The sequence below is a fragment of the Salmo salar genome, chromosome 23 (genome assembly GCF_965601325.2).
Source record: "Salmo salar chromosome 23, fSalSal1, whole genome shotgun sequence".
Lineage (NCBI taxonomy): Eukaryota > Metazoa > Chordata > Actinopteri > Salmoniformes > Salmonidae > Salmo > Salmo salar.
The window spans coordinates 47968408-47992296 of NC_138313.1; the positions used below are offsets into that span (position 1 = coordinate 47968408).

The 23889-nt window shown below is 41.6% G+C and overlaps 1 protein-coding gene across 3 annotated transcripts in view; it reads right to left on the reverse strand.

Moving 5' to 3' along the window:
* The window catches only part of LOC106584800 (epidermal growth factor receptor kinase substrate 8-like protein 2), a 102480-nt gene that overhangs the window by 14691 nt on the left and 63900 nt on the right, over positions 1–23889 (reverse strand). For all 3 annotated transcript variants that reach the window (XM_082968196.1, XM_082968195.1, XM_082968194.1), the window contains 8 exons: positions 23158–23307; positions 22567–22646; positions 22350–22462; positions 20322–20398; positions 5813–5939; positions 4825–4913; positions 3398–3472; positions 1044–1192 (listed from right to left, as the gene is read on the reverse strand). In XM_082968196.1, coding sequence (XP_082824322.1) covers positions 1044–1192; positions 3398–3472; positions 4825–4913; positions 5813–5939; positions 20322–20398; positions 22350–22462; positions 22567–22646; positions 23158–23307 — 860 coding nt within the window. The remainder of the gene's footprint in view (positions 1–1043; positions 1193–3397; positions 3473–4824; positions 4914–5812; positions 5940–20321; positions 20399–22349; positions 22463–22566; positions 22647–23157; positions 23308–23889) is intronic.

Sequence of the window (23889 nt, forward strand, 5' to 3'; positions counted from 1 at the left end):
AGAGACATAACCAGGGTTGTAGTGGAGGCTAAACACAGAGACATAACCAGGGTTGTCGTGGAGGGTAAACACAGAGACATAACCAGGGTTGTATTGAAGGGTAAACACAGAGACATAACCAGGGTTGTAGTGGAGGGTAAACACAGAGACATAACCAGGGTTGTAGTGGAGGGTAAACACAGAGACATAACCAGGGTTGTAGTGGACGGTAAACACCAGTTTACCACATTTATTTCACCCCGACCGACGATCAGAGTTTACCACTACATCACTGGACATATGACAAGCCCCTATAAGACATTATAAAGGCTCATAACAAGCTTATAACAACGTATACATTCTGATAAATTGCAGGCTTAAACAGCAGGCTTTAGATAACGTGTTATCAATGGGATAATAGCATAACAATCACTCCTATCTATAAATGTAGAGGTTATTACTGACCTTTCATTCTGATTTCAGATGAACACATCTGATGTTTACCAACAGGGACACGGACTATCTGAGTTAACCTTGTATCTTACTGACCTTTCATTCGGATTTTTGCAGTGTCTATGCACACTCACAGGGCCCTACACACTCACAGGGCCCTACACACTCACAGGGCCCTACACACACACAGGGCCCTACACACTCACAGGGCCCTACACACTCACACACACACACACACACACACACTCACACACACTCACAGGGCCCTACACACTCACAGGGCCCTACACACTCACAGGGCCCTACACACTCACACACACACACACACACTCACACACACTCACAGGGCCCTACACACTCACATACACACTCACAGGGCCCTACACACTCACACACACTGTCACTCCATCACACACACACTCACTCACTCCATCATCTGTTCACTCACACATAATATGTACATCCATTTATACTGACTCTACACACAACCACTCACATACAAGCTGCTGCTACTCTGTTTATCGTATAGTCTAGTTACCTTACCCCTATACATATCTACCTCTATCAGCACATGTGCAACCACACACACACACAAACACTCCCTCCAGTACCTAGGTCTTGTCCACCCATCTCCCAGCAGTTCAAAGATGGTCATCTCTTTAGGCGACAGATGACCTCTTAGGAAGTCTACTGCATCTCTGGATAAGTGAGGAGAGACGACGGAGCGGGGCAGCTCTACACTACCACAGGACTGGAGCACCTAGAAGTCAAAGGTTAGAGGTCACACATGTACCTGTACAGGCTACAGACAGGTAGACAGGTGAGGAGAGACGACAGAGCAGGGCAGCTCTACACTACCACAGGACTGGAGCACTTCGAACAGGTAATGCACAAATATCCTCTCTGTACATCTATAACTACCCGTAACCCTAAGGTGGAAGCAATTTTGCAACAATTTCACCATCAGGAGGTAAAGCTACCACCATTGTGGTTACACCAATCCAATCGTCTCATCTATCACAGGGCACTATCCAGGGTAGTATCTAGGCCAGTATCCAGGGTATCATCCTGGGCAGTATCCAGGGTAGTATCTAGGCCAGTATCTAGGCCAGTATCCGGGGTAGTATCTAGGGTAGTATCTAGGCCAGTATCCAGGACAGTATCTAGGCCAGTATCCGGGGTAGTATCCAGGGTAGTATCTAGGCCAGTATCCAGGGTAGTATCTAGGCCAGTATCCAGGGTAGTATCTAGGCCAGTATCCGGGGTAGTATCTAGGCCAGTGTCCAGGGTAGTATGTAGGACAGTATCCAGGGTAGTATCTAGGACAGTATCCAGGGTAGTATCTAGGACAGTGTCCAGGGTAGTATCTAGGCCAGTATCCAGGGTAGTATCTAGGCCAGTATCCAGGGTAGTATGTAGGACAGTATCCAGGGTAGTATCTAGGACAGTATCCAGGGTAGTATGTAGGACAGTATCCAGGGTAGTATCTAGGCCAGTATCCAGGGTAGTATCTATGACAGTATCCAGGGTAGTATCTAGGACAGTGTCCAGGGTAGTATCTAGGACAGTATCCTGGGTAGTATCTAGGCCAGTATCCAGGGTAGTATGTAGGACAGTATCCAGGGTAGTATCTAGGACAGTATCCTGGGTAGTATCTAGGACAGTGTCCAGGGTAGTATCTAGGACAGTATCCTGGGTAGTATCTAGGCCAGTATCCAGGGTAGTATCTATGACAGTATCCAGGGTAGTATCTAGGACAGTGTACAGGGTAGTTCTAGGACAGTATCCTGGGTAGTATCTAGGCCAGTATCCAGGGTAGTATCTAAGACAGTATCCAGGGTAGTATCTAGGACAGTGTCCAGGGTAGTATCCAGGACCGTATCCAGGACCGTATCCAGGGTAGTATCCAGGGTAGTATCTAGGACCGTATCTAGGACCGTATCCAGGACCGTATCCAGGACCGTATCCAGGGTAGTATCCAGGGTAGTATCCAGGGTAGTATCCAGGGTAGTATCCAGGACCGTATCCAGGACCGTATCCAGGACCGTATCCAGGACCGTATCCAGGGTAGTATCCAGGGTAGTATCCAGGACCGTATCCAGGACCGTATCCAGGGTAGTATCCAGGGTAGTATACAGGACCGTATCCAGGACCGTATCCAGGACCGTATCCAGGACCGTATCCAGGGTAGTATCCAGGGTAGTATCCAGGGTAGTATCCAGGGTAGTATCCAGGACCGTATCCAGGACCGTATCCAGGACCGTATCCAGGGTAGTATCCAGGACCGTATCCAGGGTAGTATCCAGGACCGTATCCAGGACCGTATCCAGGACCGTATCCAGGACCGTATCCAGGACCGTATCCAGGACCGTATCCAGGACCGTATCCAGGACCGTATCCAGGACCGTATCCAGGACCGTATCCAGGACCGTATCCAGGACAGCGTGGTTGGATGAATGAGAGAGGTAAGGTAAATCTGTCCTACACTTTGCTTATTAATCATTATGTAGCTGAGTGAAACCACACTATTCTGGTCTGGTTAGTATCATTCAAGGGTTGGGAGGGGGGGTGTGTGTGTGTGTGTGTGTGTGTGTGTGTGTGTGTGTGTGTGTTGTTCTGGTCTGGTTAGTATCATTCAACGGTTGGGAGGGTGTGTGTGTGTGTGTGTGTGTGTGTGTGTGTGTGTTGTTCTGGTCTGGTTAGTATCATTCAACGGTTGGGAGGGTGTGTGTGTGTGTGTGTGTGTGTGTGTGTGTGTGTGTGTGTGTGTGTGTGTGTGTGTGTGTGTGTATGTTGCTCTGGTCTGGTGCGTGCCATGGAAGGATTGTGTGAGTGTGTGTGTGTGTGTGTGTGTTGCTCTGCTCTGGTTAGTGCCATGGAAGGATTGTGTGTGTGTGTGTGTGTGTGTGTGTGTGTGTGTGTGTGTGTGTGTGTGTGTGTGTGTGTGTGTCAGTCAGGTTCTTACCAGGTCGAGGGGGCCGAAGAGGAAGTGTACCAGTTCAGAGGCGCTGGGGTTCTGGATGTGCTTCTTCAGTTTGGCCTGCAGGGGGCAGAGTGACACACATACTGTAGACACAGTTGACCACAGCTCTGTAGGCTACCATTTAGGAACGTTCCCGATGTAATCAATAGAGCTGATGGGATTACTGTTTGTTCTACAATATATATTTCTATCTGAACATTCTGAACATTCCACAACGTTGTGTCCTTCTGAACGGGCCCCTGGTTTAGTACTGAGGTGCCCCTGGTTTAGTACTGAGGTGCCCCTGGTGTAGTACTGAGGTGCCCCTGGTGTAGTACTGAGGTGCCCCTGGTGTAGTACTGAGGTGCCCCTGGTGTAGTACTGAGGTGCCCCTGGTGTAGTACTGAGGTGCCCCTGGTGTAGTACTGAGGTGCCCCTGGTTTAGTACTGAGGTGCCCCTGGTGTAGTACTGAGGTGCCCCTGGTGTAGTACTGAGGTGCCCCTGGTGTAGTACTGAGGTGCCCCTGGTGTAGTACTGAGGTGCCCCTGGTGTAGTACTGAGGTGTACTACTGAGGTGTACTTACTTGCTATATTGTATTTACTTTGCCACCATGGCCTTTTTTGCCTTTACCTCTCTTATCTCACCTCATTTGCTCACATTGTATATAGACTTATTTTTCTACTGTATTATTGACTGTATGTTTGTTTTACTCCATGTGTAACTCTGTGTTGTTTTATGTTGTCGAACTGCTTTGCTTTATCTTGGCCAGGTCACAATTGTAAATGAGAACTTGTTCTCAACTAGCCTACCTGGTTAAATAAAGATGAAATAAATAAATGAATAAATAAATGGGGGGGGGGGGGGGAGTCAACTCACCAGTAGGTTGAACGCCAGCTTAAGTTTCTGTAGGCTATCAACTCACCAGTAGGTTGAACGCCAGCTTAAGTTTCTGTAGGCTATCAACTCACCAGTAGGTTGAACGCCAGCTTAAGTTTCTGTAGGCTATCAACTCACCAGTAGGTTGAACGCCAGCTTAAGTTTCTGTAGGCTATCAACTCACCAGTAGGTTGAACGCCAGCTTAAGTTTCTGTAGGCTATCAACTCACCAGTAGGTTGAACGCCAGCTTAAGTTTCTGTAGGCTATCAACTCACCAGTAGGTTGAACGCCAGCTTAAGTTTCTGTAGGCTATCAACTCACCAGTAGGTTGAACGCCAGCTTAAGTTTCTGTAGGCTATCAACTCACCAGTAGGTTGAACGCCAGCTTAAGTTTCTGTAGGCTATCAACTCACCAGTAGGTTGAACGCCAGCTTAAGTTTCTGTAGGCTATCAACTCACCAGTAGGTTGAACGCCAGCTTAAGTTTCTGTAGGCTATCAACTCACCAGTAGGTTGAACGCCAGCTTAAGTTTCTGTAGGCTATCAACTCACCAGTAGGTTGAACGCCAGCTTAAGTTTCTGTAGGCTATCAATGAACTCTGTCTCAGTAGGGGGCTTAGCTCTCAGGGTCAGCATTCCCTCTGTCAACAAGCACACAGACAAAGAGAGAGATGTTCATTTATGTTCCCTTTTGTACATCGTTACAACACTGTATATAGACACAATATGACATTTGAAATATCTTTATTACTTTGGAACTTTGGTGAGTGTAATGTTTATCGTTCATTTTTTTTATTGTTTATTTCATTTTTGATTATTATCTATTTCACTTGCTACGGCAATGTAAACATACGTTTCCCATGACAATAAATCCCTTTGAAATGAATTGAACTGAGAGAGAGACAGACAGAGAGAGAGAGACAGAGAGAGACAGACAGACAGACAGAGACAGAGAGACAGACAGAGAGAGACAGAGAGACAGACAGACAGAGAGAGACAGAGAGACAGACAGACAGAGACAGACAGAAACACAGACAGACAGACAGACAGACAGACAGACAGACAGACAGACAGACAGACAGACAGACAGACAGACAGACAGACAGACAGACAGAGAGAGAGAGAGAGAGAGACAGAAACACAGACAGAAACACAGACAGACAGACAGACAGACAGACAGACAGACAGACAGACAGACAGACAGACAGACAGACAGACAGACAGACAGACAGACAGACAGACAGACCATATGTATGGGTATAAGGGCATAGGGTCTGGCTGTATGGACCTCTCTTTGTGCACGGTGGCATTGTCATGCTGAAACAGAAAGGACCTTTCCCCAAACTGTGACCAAAAAGTTGGAAGCACAGAATCATCTACAATGTCATTGTAACAGACAAATCCACTAATTTGAAGGGGTGTCCACATACTGTTGTGTACATATAGTGTATATTAAGAAGATACAAGGGAACATAGAAAGTGTCAGTGGACAATATGTGTCATAATTGTCACGTGACCAGAAGAAGAAGAGGAGACAGACCTGCTGGGCCTTTCTTCTTCATCTTCTTACTCTTGTTGCGCTGGTTGAGCTGAGAGAAGGCCTCCGCAGCCTTCTGCAGCCGAGACACAAAGAACTCTATGTCATCCAGGGAACAGTTCAGGATTTGCTGTCAGGGAAACACAGAGAGAAATAGAGACGAGAGGGATGAGAGAGAGGGATGAGAGAGAGAGAGAGAGAGAGAGAGAAAGACAAACGTGGAACGAGTGATGTACCATACCCATAGAGGCATAGCTACTAAATAGCAAATGTCAAATCAAATCAAAGTTTATTGGTTGGTGTACACAGTGTTCTACATGTTGTCGCAGGAGCAGAGAAATGCTTATGTTGTTAGCTCCAACAGTGCAGCAATATCTAGCAATACAATAACAACACAATAACAATACACACAATCTAAATGTAAAAATGAACAAGAAATTAAGAATACCAGAATGAGTCCAGAATATAAATACATATATGCTGTATAGTAGTTATATAGGATGGTGTGTATAGACAGTAGCTATATAGGATGGTGTGTATAGACAGTAGTTATATAGGATGGTGTGTATAGACAGTAGTTATATAGGATGGTGTGTATAGACAGTAGTTATATAGGATGGTGTGTATAGACAGTAGTTATATAGGATGGTGTGTATAGACAGTAGTTATATAGGATGGTGTGTATAGACAGTAGTTATATAGGATGGTGTGTATAGACAGTAGTTATATAGGATGGTGTGTATAGACAGTAGCTATATAGGATGGTGTGTATAGACAGTAGTTATATAGGATGGTGTGTATAGACAGTAGTTATATAGGATGGTGTGTATAGACAGTAGTTATATAGGATGGTGTGTATAGACAGTAGTTATATAGGATGGTGTGTATAGACAGTAGTTATATAGGATGGTGTGTATAGACAGTAGTTATATAGGATGGTGTGTATAGACAGTAGTTATATAGGATGGTGTGTATAGACAGTAGTTATATAGGATGGTGTGTATAGACAGTAGTTATATAGGATGGTGTGTATAGACAGTAGTTATATAGGATGGTGTGTATAGACAGTAGCTATATAGGATGGTGTGTATAGACAGTAGTTATATAGGATGGTGTGTATAGACAGTATAGACAGTAGTTATATAGGATGGTGTGTATAGACAGTAGTTATATAGGATGGTGTGTATAGACAGTAGTTATATAGGATGGTGTGTATAGACAGTATAGACAGTAGTTATATAGGATGGTGTGTATAGACAGTAGTTATATAGGATGGTGTGTATAGACAGTAGTTATATAGGATGGTGTGTATAGACAGTATAGACAGTAGTTATATAGGATGGTGTGTATAGACAGTAGCGGTATATAGGATGGTGTGTATAGACAGTAGTTATATAGGATGGTGTGTATAGACAGTAGTTATATAGGATGGTGTGTATAGACAGTAGTTATATAGGATGGTGTGTGCAGATAGACAGTAGTTATATAGGATGGTGTGTATAGACAGTAGCTATATAGGATGGTGTGTATAGACAGTAGTTATATAGGATGGTGTGTATAGACAGTAGTTATATAGGATGGTGTGTATAGACAGTAGCTATATAGGATGGTGTGTATAGACAGTAGTTATATAGGATGGTGTGTATAGACAGTAGTTATATAGGATGGTGTGTATAGACAGTAGTTATATAGGATGGTGTGTATAGACAGTAGTTATATAGGATGGTGTGTATAGACAGTAGTTATATAGGATGGTGTGTATAGACAGTAGTTATATAGGATGGTGTGTATAGACAGTAGTTATATAGGATGGTGTGTATAGACAGTAGTTATATAGGATGGTGTGTATAGACAGTAGTTATATAGGATGGTGTGTATAGACAGTATAGACAGTAGTTATATAGGATGGTGTGTATAGACAGTAGTTATATAGGATGGTGTGTATAGACAGTAGTTATATAGGATGGTGTGTATAGACAGTAGTTATATAGGATGGTGTGTATAGACAGTAGTTATATAGGATGGTGTGTATAGACAGTAGCTATATAGGATGGTGTGTATAGACAGTAGTTATATAGGATGGTGTGTATAGACAGTAGTTATATAGGATGGTGTGTATAGACAGTAGCTATATAGGATGGTGTGTATAGACAGTAGTTATATAGGATGGTGTGTATAGACAGTAGTTATATAGGATGGTGTGTATAGACAGTAGTTATATAGGATGGTGTGTATAGACAGTAGTTATATAGGATGGTGTGTATAGACAGTAGTTATATAGGATGGTGTGTATAGACAGTAGTTATATAGGATGGGTGTGCGTATAGACAGTAGTTATATAGGATGGTGTGTATAGACAGTAGCTATATAGGATGGTGTGTATAGACAGTAGTTATATAGGATGGTGTGTATAGACAGTAGTTATATAGGATGGTGTGTATAGACAGTATAGACAGTAGTTATATAGGATGGTGTGTATAGACAGTAGTTATATAGGATGGTGTGTATAGACAGTAGTTATATAGGATGGTGTGTATAGACAGTAGTTATATAGGATGGTGTGTATAGACAGTATAGACAGTAGTTATATAGGAGTGTGTATAGACTGTATAGACAGTAGTTATATAGGATGGTGTGTATAGACAGTAGTTATATAGGATGGTGTGTATAGACAGTAGTTATATAGGATGGTGTGTATAGACAGTAGTTATATAGGATGGTGTGTATAGACAGTAGCTATATAGGATGGTGTGTATAGACAGTAGTTATATAGGATGGTGTGTATAGACAGTAGTTATATAGGATGGTGTGTATAGACAGTAGTTATATAGGATGGTGTGTATAGACAGTATAGACAGTAGTTATATAGGATGGTGTGTATAGACAGTAGTTATATAGGATGGTGTGTATAGACAGTAGTTATATAGGATGGTGTGTATAGACAGTAGTTATATAGGATGGTGTGTATAGACAGTAGTTATATAGGATGGTGTGTATAGACAGTAGTTATATAGGATGGTGTGTATAGACAGTAGTTATATAGGATGGTGTGTATAGACAGTAGTTATATAGGATGGTGTGTATAGACAGTAGTTATATAGGATGGTGTGTATAGACAGTAGTTATATAGGATGGTGTGTATAGACAGTAGTTATATAGGATGGTGTGTATAGACAGTATAGACAGTAGTTATATAGGATGGTGTGTATAGACAGTAGTTATATAGGATGGTGTGTATAGACAGTATAGACAGTAGTTATATAGGATGGTGTGTATAGACAGTAGCTATATAGGATGGTGTGTATAGACAGTAGTTATATAGGATGGTGTGTATAGACAGTAGTTATATAGGATGGTGTGTATAGACAGTAGTTATATAGGATGGTGTGTATAGACAGTAGTTATATAGGATGGTGTGTATAGACAGTATAGACAGTAGTTATATAGGATGGTGTGTATAGACAGTAGTTATATAGGATGGTGTGTATAGACAGTAGTTATATAGGATGGTGTGTATAGACAGTAGTTATATAGGATGGTGTGTATAGACAGTAGCTATATAGGATGGTGTGTATAGACAGTAGTTATATAGGATGGTGTGTATAGACAGTAGTTATATAGGATGGTGTGTATAGACAGTATAGACAGTAGTTATATAGGATGGTGTGTATAGACAGTAGTTATATAGGATGGTGTGTATAGACAGTAGTTATATAGGATGGTGTGTATAGACAGTAGTTATATAGGATGGTGTGTATAGACAGTAGTTATATAGGATGGTGTGTATAGACAGTATAGACAGTAGTTATATAGGATGGTGTGTATAGACAGTAGTATATAGGATGGTAGTGTATATAGGATGGTGTGTATAGACAGTAGTTATATAGGATGGTGTGTATAGACAGTAGTTATATAGGATGGTGTGTATAGACAGTAGTTATATAGGATGGTGTGTATAGACAGTAGTTATATAGGATGGTGTGTATAGACAGTATAGACAGTAGTTATATAGGATGGTGTGTATAGACAGTATAGACAGTAGTTATATAGGATGGTGTGTATAGACAGTAGTTATATAGGATGGTGTGTATAGACAGTAGCTATATAGGATGGTGTGTATAGACAGTAGCTATATAGGATGGTGTGTATAGACAGTAGTTATATAGGATGGTGTGTATAGACAGTAGTTATATAGGATGGTGTGTATAGACAGTAGCTATATAGGATGGTGTGTATAGACAGTAGTTATATAGGATGGTGTGTAAGACAGTATAGACAGTAGTTATATAGGATGGTGTGTATAGACAGTAGTTATATAGGATGGTGTGTATAGACAGTAGTTATATAGGATGGTGTGTATAGACAGTAGTTATATAGGATGGTGTGTATAGACAGTAGTTATATAGGATGGTGTGTATAGACAGTAGTTATATAGGATGGTGTGTATAGACAGTAGCTATATAGGATGGTGTGTATAGACAGTAGTTATATAGGATGGTGTGTATAGACAGTAGTTATATAGGATGGTGTGTATAGACAGTATAGACAGTAGTTATATAGGATGGTGTGTATAGACAGTAGTTATATAGGATGGTGTGTATAGACAGTAGTTATATAGGATGGTGTGTATAGACAGTAGTTATATAGGATGGTGTGTATAGACAGTAGTTATATAGGATGGTGTGTATAGACAGTAGCTATATAGGATGGTGTGTATAGACAGTAGTTATATAGGATGGTGTGTATAGACAGTAGTTATATAGGATGGTGTGTATAGACAGTAGCTATATAGGATGGTGTGTATAGACAGTAGTTATATAGGATGGTGTGTATAGACAGTAGCTATATAGGATGGTGTGTATAGACAGTAGTTATATAGGATGGTGTGTATAGACAGTAGCTATATAGGATGGTGTGTATAGACACAGTAGCTATATAGGATGTGTGTATAGACAGTATAGACAGTAGCTATATAGGATGGTGTGTATAGACAGTAGTTATATAGGATGGTGTGTATAGACAGTAGTTATATAGGATGGTGTGTATAGACAGTAGCTATATAGGATGGTGTGTATAGACAGTAGTTATATAGGATGGTGTGTATAGACAGTAGCTTATATAGGATGGTGTGTATAGACAGTAGTTATATAGGATGGTGTGTATAGACAGTAGCTATATAGGATGGTGTGTATAGACAGTAGTTATATAGGATGGTGTGTATAGACAGTAGTTATATAGGATGGTGTGTATAGACAGTAGTTATATAGGATGGTGTGTATAGACAGTATAGACAGTAGCTATATAGGATGGTGTGTATAGACAGTAGTTATATAGGATGGTGTGTATAGACAGTAGTTATATAGGATGGTGTGTATAGACAGTAGCTATATAGGATGGTGTGTATAGACAGTAGTTATATAGGATGGTGTGTATAGACAGTAGTTATATAGGATGGTGTGTATAGACAGTAGTTATATAGGATGGTGTGTATAGACAGTAGCTATATAGGATGGTGTGTATAGACAGTAGCTATATAGGATGGTGTGTATAGACAGTAGTTATATAGGATGGTGTGTATAGACAGTAGCTATATAGGATGGTGTGTATAGACAGTAGTTATATAGGATGGTGTGTATAGACAGTAGTTATATAGGATGGTGTGTATAGACAGTAGTTATATAGGATGTGTGTATACAGTATAGACAGTAGTTATATAGGATGGTGTGTATAGACAGTAGTTATATAGGATGGTGTCAGTATAGACAGTAGCTATATAGGATGGTGTGTATAGACAGTAGTTATAATAGGATGGTGTGTATAGACAGTAGCTATATAGGATGGTGTGTATAGACAGTAGTTATATAGGATGGTGTGTATAGACAGTAGCTATATAGGATGGTGTGTATAGACAGTAGTTATATAGGATGGTGTGTATAGACAGTAGCTATATAGGATGGTGTGTATAGACAGTAGCTATATAGGATGGTGTGTATAGACAGTAGTTATATAGGATGGTGTGTATAGACAGTAGCTATATAGGATGGTGTGTATAGACAGTAGTTATATAGGATGGTGTGTATAGACAGTAGTTATATAGGATGGTGTGTATATACACAGTAGCTATATAGGATGGTGTGTATAGACAGTAGTTATATAGGATGGTGTGTATAGACAGTAGTTATATAGGATGGTGTGTATAGACAGTAGTTATATAGGATGGTGTGTATAGACAGTATAGACAGTAGCTATATAGGATGGTGTGTATAGACAGTATAGACAGTAGCTATATAGGATGGTGTGTATAGACAGTAGTTATATAGGATGGTGTGTATAGACAGTATAGACAGTAGCTATATAGGATGGTGTGTATAGACAGTAGTTATATAGGATGGTGTGTATAGACAGTAGCTATATAGGATGGTGTGTATAGACAGTAGTTATATAGGATGGTGTGTATAGACAGTAGCTATATAGGATGGTGTGTATAGACAGTAGCTATATAGGATGGTGTGTATAGACAGTAGCTATATAGGATGGTGTGTATAGACAGTAGTTATATAGGATGGTGTGTATAGACAGTAGTTATATAGGATGGTGTGTATAGACAGTAGCTATATAGGATGGTGTGTATAGACAGTAGTTATAAAGGATGGTGTGTATAGACAGTAGCTATACAGGATGGTGTGTATAGACAGTAGTTATATAGGATGGTGTGTATAGACAGTATAGACAGTAGTTATATAGGATGGTGTGTATAGACAGTAGCTATATAGGATGGTGTGTATAGACAGTAGTTATAAAGGATGGTGTGTATAGACAGTAGCTATATAGGATGGTGTGTATAGACAGTATAGACAGTAGCTATATAGGATGGTGTGTATAGACAGTATAGACAGTAGCTATATAGGATGGTGTGTATGGACAGTAGTTATATAGGATGGTGTGTATAGACAGTATAGACAGTAGTTATATAGGATGGTGTGTATAGACAGTAGTTATATAGGATGGTGTGTATAGACAGTAGCTATATAGGATGGTGTGTATAGACAGTAGTTATATAGGATGGTGTGTATAGACAGTAGTTATATAGGATGGTGTGTATAGACAGTAGTTATATAGGATGGTGTGTATAGACAGTAGTTATACAGGATGGTGTGTATAGACAGTAGTTATATAGGATGGTGTGTATAGACAGTAGTTATATAGGATGGTGTGTATAGACAGTATAGACAGTAGTTATATAGGATGGTGTGTATAGACAGTAGTTATATAGGATGGTGTCTATAGACAGTAGTTATATAGGATGGTGTGTATAGACAGTAGTTATATAGGATGGTGTGTATAGACAGTAGCTATATAGGATGGTGTGTATAGACAGTAGTTATATAGGATGGTGTGTATAGACAGTAGCTATATAGGATGGTGTGTATAGACAGTAGCTATACAGGATGGTGTGTATAGACAGTAGTTATATAGGATGATGTGTATAGACAGTAGTTATATAGGATGGTGTGTATAGACAGTAGTTATATAGGATGTGTGTATAGACAGTAGTTATATAGGATGGTGTGTATAGACAGTAGTTATATAGGATGGTGTGTATAGACAGTAGTTATACAGGATGGTGTGTATAGACAGTAGTTATATAGGATGGTGTGTATAGACAGTAGTTATATAGGATGGTGTGTATAGACAGTATAGACAGTAGTTATATAGGATGGTGTGTATAGACAGTAGTTATATAGGATGGTGTGTATAGACAGTAGTTATATAGGATGGTGTGTATAGACAGTAGTTATATAGGATGGTGTGTATAGACAGTAGTTATATAGGATGGTGTGTATAGACAGTAGTTATATAGGATGGTGTGTATAGACAGTAGCTATATAGGATGGTGTGTATAGACAGTAGTTATATAGGATGGTGTGTATAGACAGTATAGACAGTAGTTATATAGGATGGTGTGTATAGACAGTAGTTATATAGGATGGTGTGTATAGACAGTAGTTATATAGGATGGTGTGTATAGACAGTATAGACAGTAGCTATATAGGATGGTGTGTATAGACAGTAGTTATACAGGATGGTGTGTATAGACAGTAGCTATATAGGATGGTGTGTATAGACAGTAGTTATACAGGATAGTGTGTATAGACAGTAGCTATATAGGATGGTGTGTATAGACAGTAGTTATATAGGATGGTGTGTATAGACAGTAGTTATATAGGATGGTGTGTATAGACAGTAGTTATATAGGATGGTGTGTATAGACAGTAGTTATATAGGATGGTGTGTATAGACAGTAGTTATATAGGATGGTGTGTATAGACAGTAGCTATATAGGATGGTGTGTATAGACAGTAGTTATATAGGATGGTGTGTATAGACAGTAGCTATATAGGATGGTGTGTATAGACAGTAGTTATATAGGATGGTGTGTATAGACAGTAGTTATATAGGATGGTGTGTATAGACAGTAGTTATATAGGATGGTGTGTATAGACAGTAGTTATATAGGATAGTGTATATAGACAGTAGTTATATAGGATGGTGTGTATAGACAGTAGCTATATAGGATGGTGTGTATAGACAGTAGTTATATAGGATGGTGTGTATAGACAGTAGCTATATAGGATGGTGTGTATAGACAGTAGCTATATAGGATGGTGTGTATAGACAGTAGTTATATAGGATGGTGTGTATAGACAGTAGTTATATAGGATGGTGTGTATAGACAGTAGTTATATAGGATGGTGTGTATGGACAGTAGCTATATAGGATGGTGTGTATAGACAGTAGCTATATAGGATGGTGTGTATAGACAGTAGCTATATAGGATGGTGTGTATAGACAGTAGTTATATAGGATGGTGTGTATGGACAGTAGCTATATAGGATGGTGTGTATAGACAGTAGCTATATAGGATGGTGTGTATAGACAGTAGTTATATAGGATGGTGTGTATAGACAGTATAGACAGTAGTTATATAGGATGGTGTGTATAGACAGTAGCTATATAGGATGGTGTGTATAGACAGTAGCTATATAGGATGGTGTGTATAGACAGTAGCTATATAGGATGGTGTGTATAGACAGTAGCTATATAGGATGGTGTGTATAGACAGTAGTTATATAGGATGGTGTGTATAGACAGTATAGACAGTAGTTATATAGGATGGTGTGTATAGACAGTAGCTATATAGGATGGTGTGTATAGACAGTAGTTATACAGGATGGTGTGTATAGACAGTAGTTATATAGGATGGTGTGTATAGACAGTAGTTATATAGGATGGTGTGTATAGACAGTAGTTATATAGGATGGTGTGTATAGACAGTATAGACAGTAGTTATATAGGATGGTGTGTATAGACAGTAGCTATATAGGATGGTGTGTATAGACAGTAGTTATATAGGATGGTGTGTATAGACAGTAGTTATATAGGATGGTGTGTATAGACAGTAGTTATATAGGATGGTGTGTATAGACAGTAGTTATATAGGATGGTGTGTATAGACAGTAGTTATATAGGATGGTGTGTATAGACAGTAGTTATATAGGATGGTGTGTATAGACAGTAGTTATATAGGATGGTGTGTATAGACAGTAGCTATATAGGATGGTGTGTATAGACAGTAGTTATATAGGATGGTGTGTATAGACAGTAGTTATATAGGATGGTGTGTATAGACAGTAGTTATACAGGATGGTGTGTATAGACAGTAGTTATATAGGATGGTGTGTATAGACAGTAGTTATATAGGATGGTGTGTATAGACAGTATAGACAGTAGCTATATAGGATGGTGTGTATAGACAGTATAGACAGTAGCTATATAGGATGGTGTGTATAGACAGTAGTTATATAGGATGGTGTGTATAGACAGTAGTTATATAGGATGGTGTGTATAGACAGTAGTTATATAGGATGGTGTGTATAGACAGTATAGACAGTAGCTATATAGGATGGTGTGTATAGACAGTAGTTATAAAGGATGGTGTGTATAGACAGTAGCTATATAGGATGGTGTGTATAGACAGTAGCTATATAGGATGGTGTGTATAGACAGTAGTTATATAGGATGGTGTGTATAGACAGTAGCTATATAGGATGGTGTGTATAGACAGTAGTTATATAGGATGGTGTGTATAGACAGTAGTTATATAGGATGGTGTGTATAGACAGTAGCTATATAGGATGGTGTGTATAGACAGTAGTTATATAGGATGGTGTGTATAGACAGTAGTTATATAGGATGGTGTGTATAGACAGTAGCTATATAGGATGGTGTGTATAGACAGTAGTTATATAGGATGGTGTGTATAGACAGTAGTTATATAGGATGGTGTGTATAGACAGTAGCTATATAGGATGGTGTGTATAGACAGTAGCTATATAGGATGGTGTGTATAGACAGTAGTTATAAAGGATGGTGTGTATAGACAGTAGCTATATAGGATGGTGTGTATAGACAGTATAGACAGTAGCTATATAGGATGGTGTGTATAGACAGTATAGACAGTAGCTATATAGGATGGTGTGTATAGACAGTAGTTATATAGGATGGTGTGTATAGACAGTAGTTATATAGGATGGTGTGTATAGACAGTAGTTATATAGGATGGTGTGTATAGACAGTAGTTATACAGGATGGTGTGTATAGACAGTAGTTATATAGGATGGTGTGTATAGACAGTATAGACAGTAGTTATATAGGATGGTGTGTATGGACAGTAGTTATATAGGATGGTGTGTATAGACAGTAGCTATACAGGATGGTGTGTATAGACAGTAGTTATATAGGATGGTGTGTATAGACAGTAGTTATATAGGATGGTGTGTATAGACAGTAGTTATATAGGATGGTGTATAGACAGTATAGACAGTAGTTATATAGGATGGTGTGTATAGACAGTATAGACAGTAGTTATATAGGATGGTGTGTATAGACAGTATAGACAGTAGTTATATAGGATGGTGTGTATAGACAGTATAGACAGTAGTTATACAGGATGGTGTGTATAGACACTAATTATATAGGATGGTGTGTATAGACAGTATATGAATAGAAAAAGTGTGGACAGCAGTAGTTATATTGGATGAACCATGACTAGAATACAGTAGATACATATGAAGTGGACAGCAGTAGTTATATAGGATGAACCATGACTAGAATACAGTAGATACATATGAAGTGGACAGCAGTAGTTATATAGGATGAACCATGACTAGAATACAGTATATACATATGAAGTGGGTAAAACAGTACACATTATTAAAGTGTTGGACCCTCTACTGCAACCCTGTTGACGTTGATGGGGGTGTGCTCTCTCTACGGTCTGCTGTAGTCCACGATCAACTCCTTAGTTTTGTTGACGTTGAGTGGAGAGGTTATTTTCCTTGGAGCCAGGGTTCTAACCTCCTCAGTCTAGGCTGTTTTGTCGTCGTTGGAGTAAATCAGGCCTGCCAGTGTTGTGGCGTCAGTAAACTTTTATTTATTGGATTGAGTTGGAGACGTGCGTGGCCACGCAGTCATGGGTGAACAGGGAGTACAGGAGGGGGCTGAGCACGCACTCTTGTGGGGCCCCGGTGTTCAGTGTGACGGAGGTGATCAGTGTGACGGAGGTGTTGTTGCCTACATTCACCAATTCACCTTCACCGCCCGTCAGGAAGTTCAGGAACCAGGTGCACAGGGAGCGGTTCAGACGCAGGGCCCTTAGCTTAGTGATGAGCTTGGAGTGCACTAAGGTGTTGAAGGCTGAGCTGTAGTCGATGAACAGCATTCTTACATAGGAATTCCTCTTGTCCAGATGGGATAGGGCAGCGTGCAGTGCAATGGCAATTGCGTCATCCGTGGAAATGTTGGGGCGGTAAGCAAATTGGAGTGGGTCTAGGGTGTCAGGTAGAGTGGAGGTGATATGATCCTTGACTAGTCTCTCAAAGCACTTAATGATGACAGAAGTGAGTGCTACGGGGCGATAGTCATTAAGTTCAGTTACCTTAGCTACCTCTGCTACCTTGGCTACAGGAACAATGGTGGACATCTTGAAGCAAGTGTGGACAGCAGACTGGGATAGGGAGAGATTTAATATATCCGTAAACACTCCAGCCAGCTGGTCTGCGTGGGTCCACGTCGGTGGCTCAATGTCCGGGACCGAGGCATAGTTGTCTCTGACGTGGCTGGCTTTCCCTTTATAACTGTGAGTGTCTGGAGTCCCTGCCACATGCGTCTCATGTGCAGGTTAATGTTTATTGTCATGAGTCTTGTCCTGGAGGCAGAACTGAGCGATTTCCACTAGATGGGCTAGCTGCAAAGTCATAATTAGCTATATCGTAAAAATGTGCTTTTTTGCTCCTAATCTAAGGTTAAGGTTAGGCATTAGGGTTAGCAGTATGGGTAAGATTAGGCATTAGGGTTAGCAGTATGGTTAAGGTTAGGCATTAGGGTTAGCAGTATGGTTAAGATTAGGCATTAGGGTTAGCAGTATGGTTAAGGTTAGGCATTAGGGTTAGCAGTATGGTTAAGATTAGGCATTAGGGTTAGCAGTATGGTTAAGGTTAGGCATTAGGGTTAGCAGTATGGTTAAGGTTAGGCATTAGGGTTAGCAGTATGGTTAAGGTCAGGGTTAGGCATTAGGGTTAGCAGTATGGTTAAGGTTAGGCAATAGGGTTAGCAGTATGGTTAAGGTCAGGGTTAGGCATTAGGGTTAGCAGTGTGGTTAAGGTCAGGGTTAGGCATTAGGGTTAGCAGTATGGTTAAGGTCAGGGTTAGGCATTAGGGTTAGCAGTATGGTTAAGGTCAGGGTTAGGCATTAGGGTTAGCAGAATGGTTAAGGTCAGGGTTAGGCATTAGGGTTAGCAGTATGGTTAAGGTCAGGGTTAGGCGTTAGGGTTAGCAGTATGGTTAAGGTCAGGGTTAGGCATTAGGGTTAGCAGAATGGTTAAGGTCAGGGTTAGGCATTAGGGTTAGCAGTATGGTTAAGGTCAGGGTTAGGCGTTAGGGTTAGCAGTATGGTTAAGGTCAGGGTTAGGCATTAGGGTTAGCAGTATGGTTAAGGTTAAGTTTAAAATCAGAGTTTATGACTTTGTGGCTGTGGTAGCTAGTGACCTCCAGGGCAAGATTCATGACAATAAATGCCAACCTGTGTGTCATGTCTGAGCCGTTGAATTGCAACTCCACTTTGTCCCTGTACTGTCGTTTTTGCATCTTTGATTGCCTTACCGAGGTCATAGCTTGTCTGTTTGTACACGTCCGGGTTCCCACCATGCCATGGTTAAATGTGGTTGTTGCCGCTTTTCCACGGATTTTGGTTTGGATAAGTTTTAATCATCACAGTAGGGAACAACATCCTTTATACACTTCCTGATGAACTCAGTCACCGAGTCAGTGTATGTTGATACTATTCCCAGAGGCGAACCCGAACATTTACCAGTCCGCGTGATCAAAACAGTCTTTAAGCATGGATTCCGATGTGTCAGACCAACGTTTTTCAGTCCTTACCATGGGTGCTTCTTGCTTAAGTTTCTGCCTATAGATGGAGGTGTGGTCTGATTTCCCAACAGGAGGATGGGGCAGGGCCTTGTTGCTGTCCCTGAAGGGAGAGTAACAATGGTCAAGCGTGTTCTCCTTGCGTGTAGCACAGGAGATGGTGTTAGAATTTGGATAGCGTTTTCCTCAGATTTCCTTTATTAACTTTCCCAGCGTTTTACAGTGTAGTTCCTTGAGAGCCGTCGTGGTGTCGGCTTTGGGAGGAATATACATGGCACTGAAAATAACTGAGGAAAATTCTCTGGGGAGGTAATGCGGTCAGCATTTGATGGTGAAGTATTCCAGATCGGGAGACAAAAAAATGACTTGAGTTCCTGCCACAATCATGAGACATACTCCTCCATCTTGGGTTTTTCCTGGAGAACCCCGCTGGCTGTATGGACAGGGACAATATATCCGGTGAGAGCCATGATTCCTTGAAACAGAGTATGTTACAGTCCCCTGACGTCTCCCTGGAAGGAGATCCTCGCCCTGAGCTCACCTACTCAGTCCAGCGACTGAACGTTAACGTGTAATAAACTCGGAAGCGGTGGATGGTTTGCTCGCCTCCTGAGTCTGACAAGGATCCCACTTCTCCTCCCTCTTCTCCGGTGTCTACATGTTGGTGTAGCACCAGGGATGAATGGGTCTGCATCAGAGTGTCCAAACAAAGGATCCAGGTCAGGAAAGATTAATTTCTGGTTGAATTTTTGGTGACTGACATCCGATCTAATGTCCAAAAATTATTTTCGGATGTAGGTAGTAATACAAGAAGCATTCTGTGCAAATAATGTAAGAAATAACAAAAATAAACAAAACAAAAAAAATCCTGCAAAGTTGGCTAGGAGCTAGAAACAGGGCGACCATCTTGTTTTACATCTTGTAAAGCGCTTTGAGCATCATGAAAAAGCTTTATAAATCCAATCAATTAATAATATTAATAATAGTATTACATTAGTATTGAATAAATAATAGTGTAACTCACCACGTCCTTCTCAATGCGCTGGGCCAGCTTCTCATGGGACTCTGGGTCCTGCTGGGCCGAACCTCGCCTCTCCACATCTGAAATAATGATAACAGTTATTGTTGTTGTTGTTTTGTGTGTGTGTGTATCAGTGTGTGTGTGTGTATCAGTGTGTGTGTGTATCAGTGTGTGTGTGTATCAGTGTGTGTGTGTATTACAGTGTGTGTGTGTCTGTTTGCCTGGCTGCCCACGGACGTTAGTCTTTCTCCGCAAGGATATGACCATCCTGATATAACAATCCAGATATAACCATCCTGATATGACTAACATGATATAACCATCCAGATATGACCATCCTGATATAACCACCCTGATATAACCATCCAGATATAACAATCCAGATATAATCATCCTGATATGACTAACATGATATAACCATCCTGATATGACCATCCTGATATAACCACCCTGATATAACCACCCTGATATAACCATCCTGATATAACCATCCTGATATAACCATCCTGATATAACCATCCTGATATAACCATCCTGATATAACCACCCTGATATAACCATCCTGATATAACCACCCTGATATAACCACCCTGATATAACCACCCTGATATAACCACCCTGATATAACCATCCTGATATAACCATCCTGATATGACTAACATGATATGACCATCCTGATATAACCACCCTGATATAACAATCCAGATATAACCATCCAGATATAACCACCCTGATATGACTAACATGATATAACCATCCTGATATAACCACCCTGATATAACCACCCTGATATAACCACCCTGATATAACCATCCTGATATAACCATCCTGATATAACCATCCTGATATAACCATCCTGATATGACCATCCTGATATAACCACCCTGATATAACCATCCTGATATAACCACCCTGATATAACCACCCTGATATGACCATCCTGATATAACCATCCTGATATGACCATCCTGATATAACCACCCTGATATAACCACCCTGATATAACCACCCTGATATAACCACCCTGATATAACCATCCTGATATAACCACCCTGATATAACCACCCTGATATAACCATCCAGATATGACCATCCTGATATAACCATCCTGATATGACTAACATGATATAACCATCCTGATATAACCATCCTGATATGACTAACATGATATGACCATCCTGATATAACCACCCTGATATAACAATCCAGATATAACCATCCAGATATAACCACCCTGATATGACTAACATGATATAACCATCCTGATATAACCACCCTGATATAACCACCCTGATATAACCACCCTGATATAACCACCCTGATATGACTAACATGATATAACCATCCTGATATAACAATCCAGATATAACAATCCTGATATAACAATCCAGATATAACAATCCTGATATGACTAACATGATATGACCATCCTGATATAACAATCCAGATATAACCATCCTGATATAACAATCCAGATATAACCATCCTGATATAACCACCCTGATATAACCACCCTGATATAACAATCCAGATATAACCATCCTGATATAACCACCCTGATATAACCACCCTGATATAACCACCCTGATATAACCACCCTGATATAACCATCCTGATATAACCACCCTGATATAACCATCCTGATATGACCACCCAGATATAACCACCCTGATATGACCATCCTGATATAACCACCCTGATATAACCACCCTGATATAACCACCCTGATATAACCACCCTGATATGACCACCCTGATATGACCATCCTGATATAACCACCCTGATATAACCACCCTGATATAACCACCCTGATATAACCACCCTGATATAACCATACACCCAGACCCTTCACCGAATGTGAACACATTCAAGCCATCTGATTGGTCCCAGAAACCAATGGGTTGGACCAGAGACAATGTGTGTGTGTGTTACAGTGAGGGTGTGTGTGTGTGTATCAGTATGTGTGTGTGTGTGTATCACTGTGTGTGTATCAGTGTGTGTGTGCGTGTGTATCAGTGTGTGTACTCTTACCTTGCATGTTCATGGCAGCCACACGGCCCTTGACTGCGGGGGCCGAGCCCTTGGGGGCCGAGGAGGGGGGGATGATGGACTCTCTGTGGTGCTTCATCTTCTCCTGGTTGACCCTGAGAGGAAGAGAGGAGTTAAGGGGAGCTGGGCACCCCCATTATAAATCAGGCCCCCCCCCCCCCCCCCACGTCAGGCCTCTTTAAGAGGTAAGGGTTTTTACTTCAAGGTCTGTGGTCGCATCTTCTTCCCATGTTTGCTGTCCCCCAGGGCACTGTCGATGTCTGCATGGACCATCTCTGACTGTAGGGGACAGAGACAAAAGACAGAGAATATTATCTAAATAAAACTTGTCTTGGAGAAAGAAGACTTGGAGGATGTATTGTTAGATATATTAATTATCTGTACATTAAAAAAAAAGCTCCAACTTTAGCTCTGTTTTCTACAGACTTGTGCTTCCTGCGTCGCGAGCCTGGATAATGTCTGTTTGGGTAAACAACTGACTGGGTTTTAAACCAAGGGAAAGGGGATGTGATTGGGTAAGGGAAAAGGAGCAGGTGTGTCTTCTGATTGGCGACTGATGACTGGCACCTGTGACTAGGGCAGAAGGAGAGAACACGCACGCACGCACGCACGCACGCACGCACGCACGCACGCACGCACGCACGCACGCACGCACGCACGCACGCACGCACGCGCGCACGCACGCACGCACACACACACACACACACACACACACACACACACACACACACACACACACACACAGGATACCTGTATCCGTAACAACTGCATAGAGATAATGGTGACCCACCTCCACCTCGTCACACTGGAAGAAGTGTATGTCAGGTCTGTGCTGTTCAGTGTCTTGACACACCAGCAGTAGGACAGATGGATACCTGGTCTGATTCAACACTGTCTGGCAGTGGTGGATCGTAGGCAGAGGGAAGTTTTCCAACTCTTCCTATAAGGGTGGCGAGGAGGGAGGGAGGGTGGCGAGGAGGGAGGGTGGCGAGGAGGGAGGGAGGGAGGGTGGCGAGGAGGGAGGGAGGGAGAGTGGCGAGGAGGGAGGGAGGGTGGCGAGGAGGGAGGGTGGCGAGGAGGGAGGGAGGGAGAGTGGCGAGGAGGGAGGGAGGGTGGCAAGGAGGGAGGGTGGCGAGGAGGGAGGGTGGCGAGGAGGGAGGGAGGGTGGCGAGGAGGGAGGGAGGCGAGGAGGGAGGGAGGGAGGCGAGGAGGGAGGGAGGGAGGGTGGGTGGGAGGGAGGGAGAGAGGGAAAGGGAGAGAGAGGGAGGGAAGGAGAGAGAGGGAAAGGGAGAGAGAGGAAGGGAAGGAGAGAGAGGGAAAGAGAGAGAAGGAGAGAGGGAAAGAGAGAGAGGGAGGGAAGGAAGGAGAGAGAGAGGTATAGAGAAGGAGAGGGAGAGAAGGAGAGAGGTATAGAGAAGGAGAGGGAGAAGGAGAGAGAGGGAAAGAGAGAGAGAGAGGTATAGAGAAGGAGGGAGAGAGAGAGAGAGAGAGAGAGAGGTATAGGGGAGGGGGGAGGGATGGA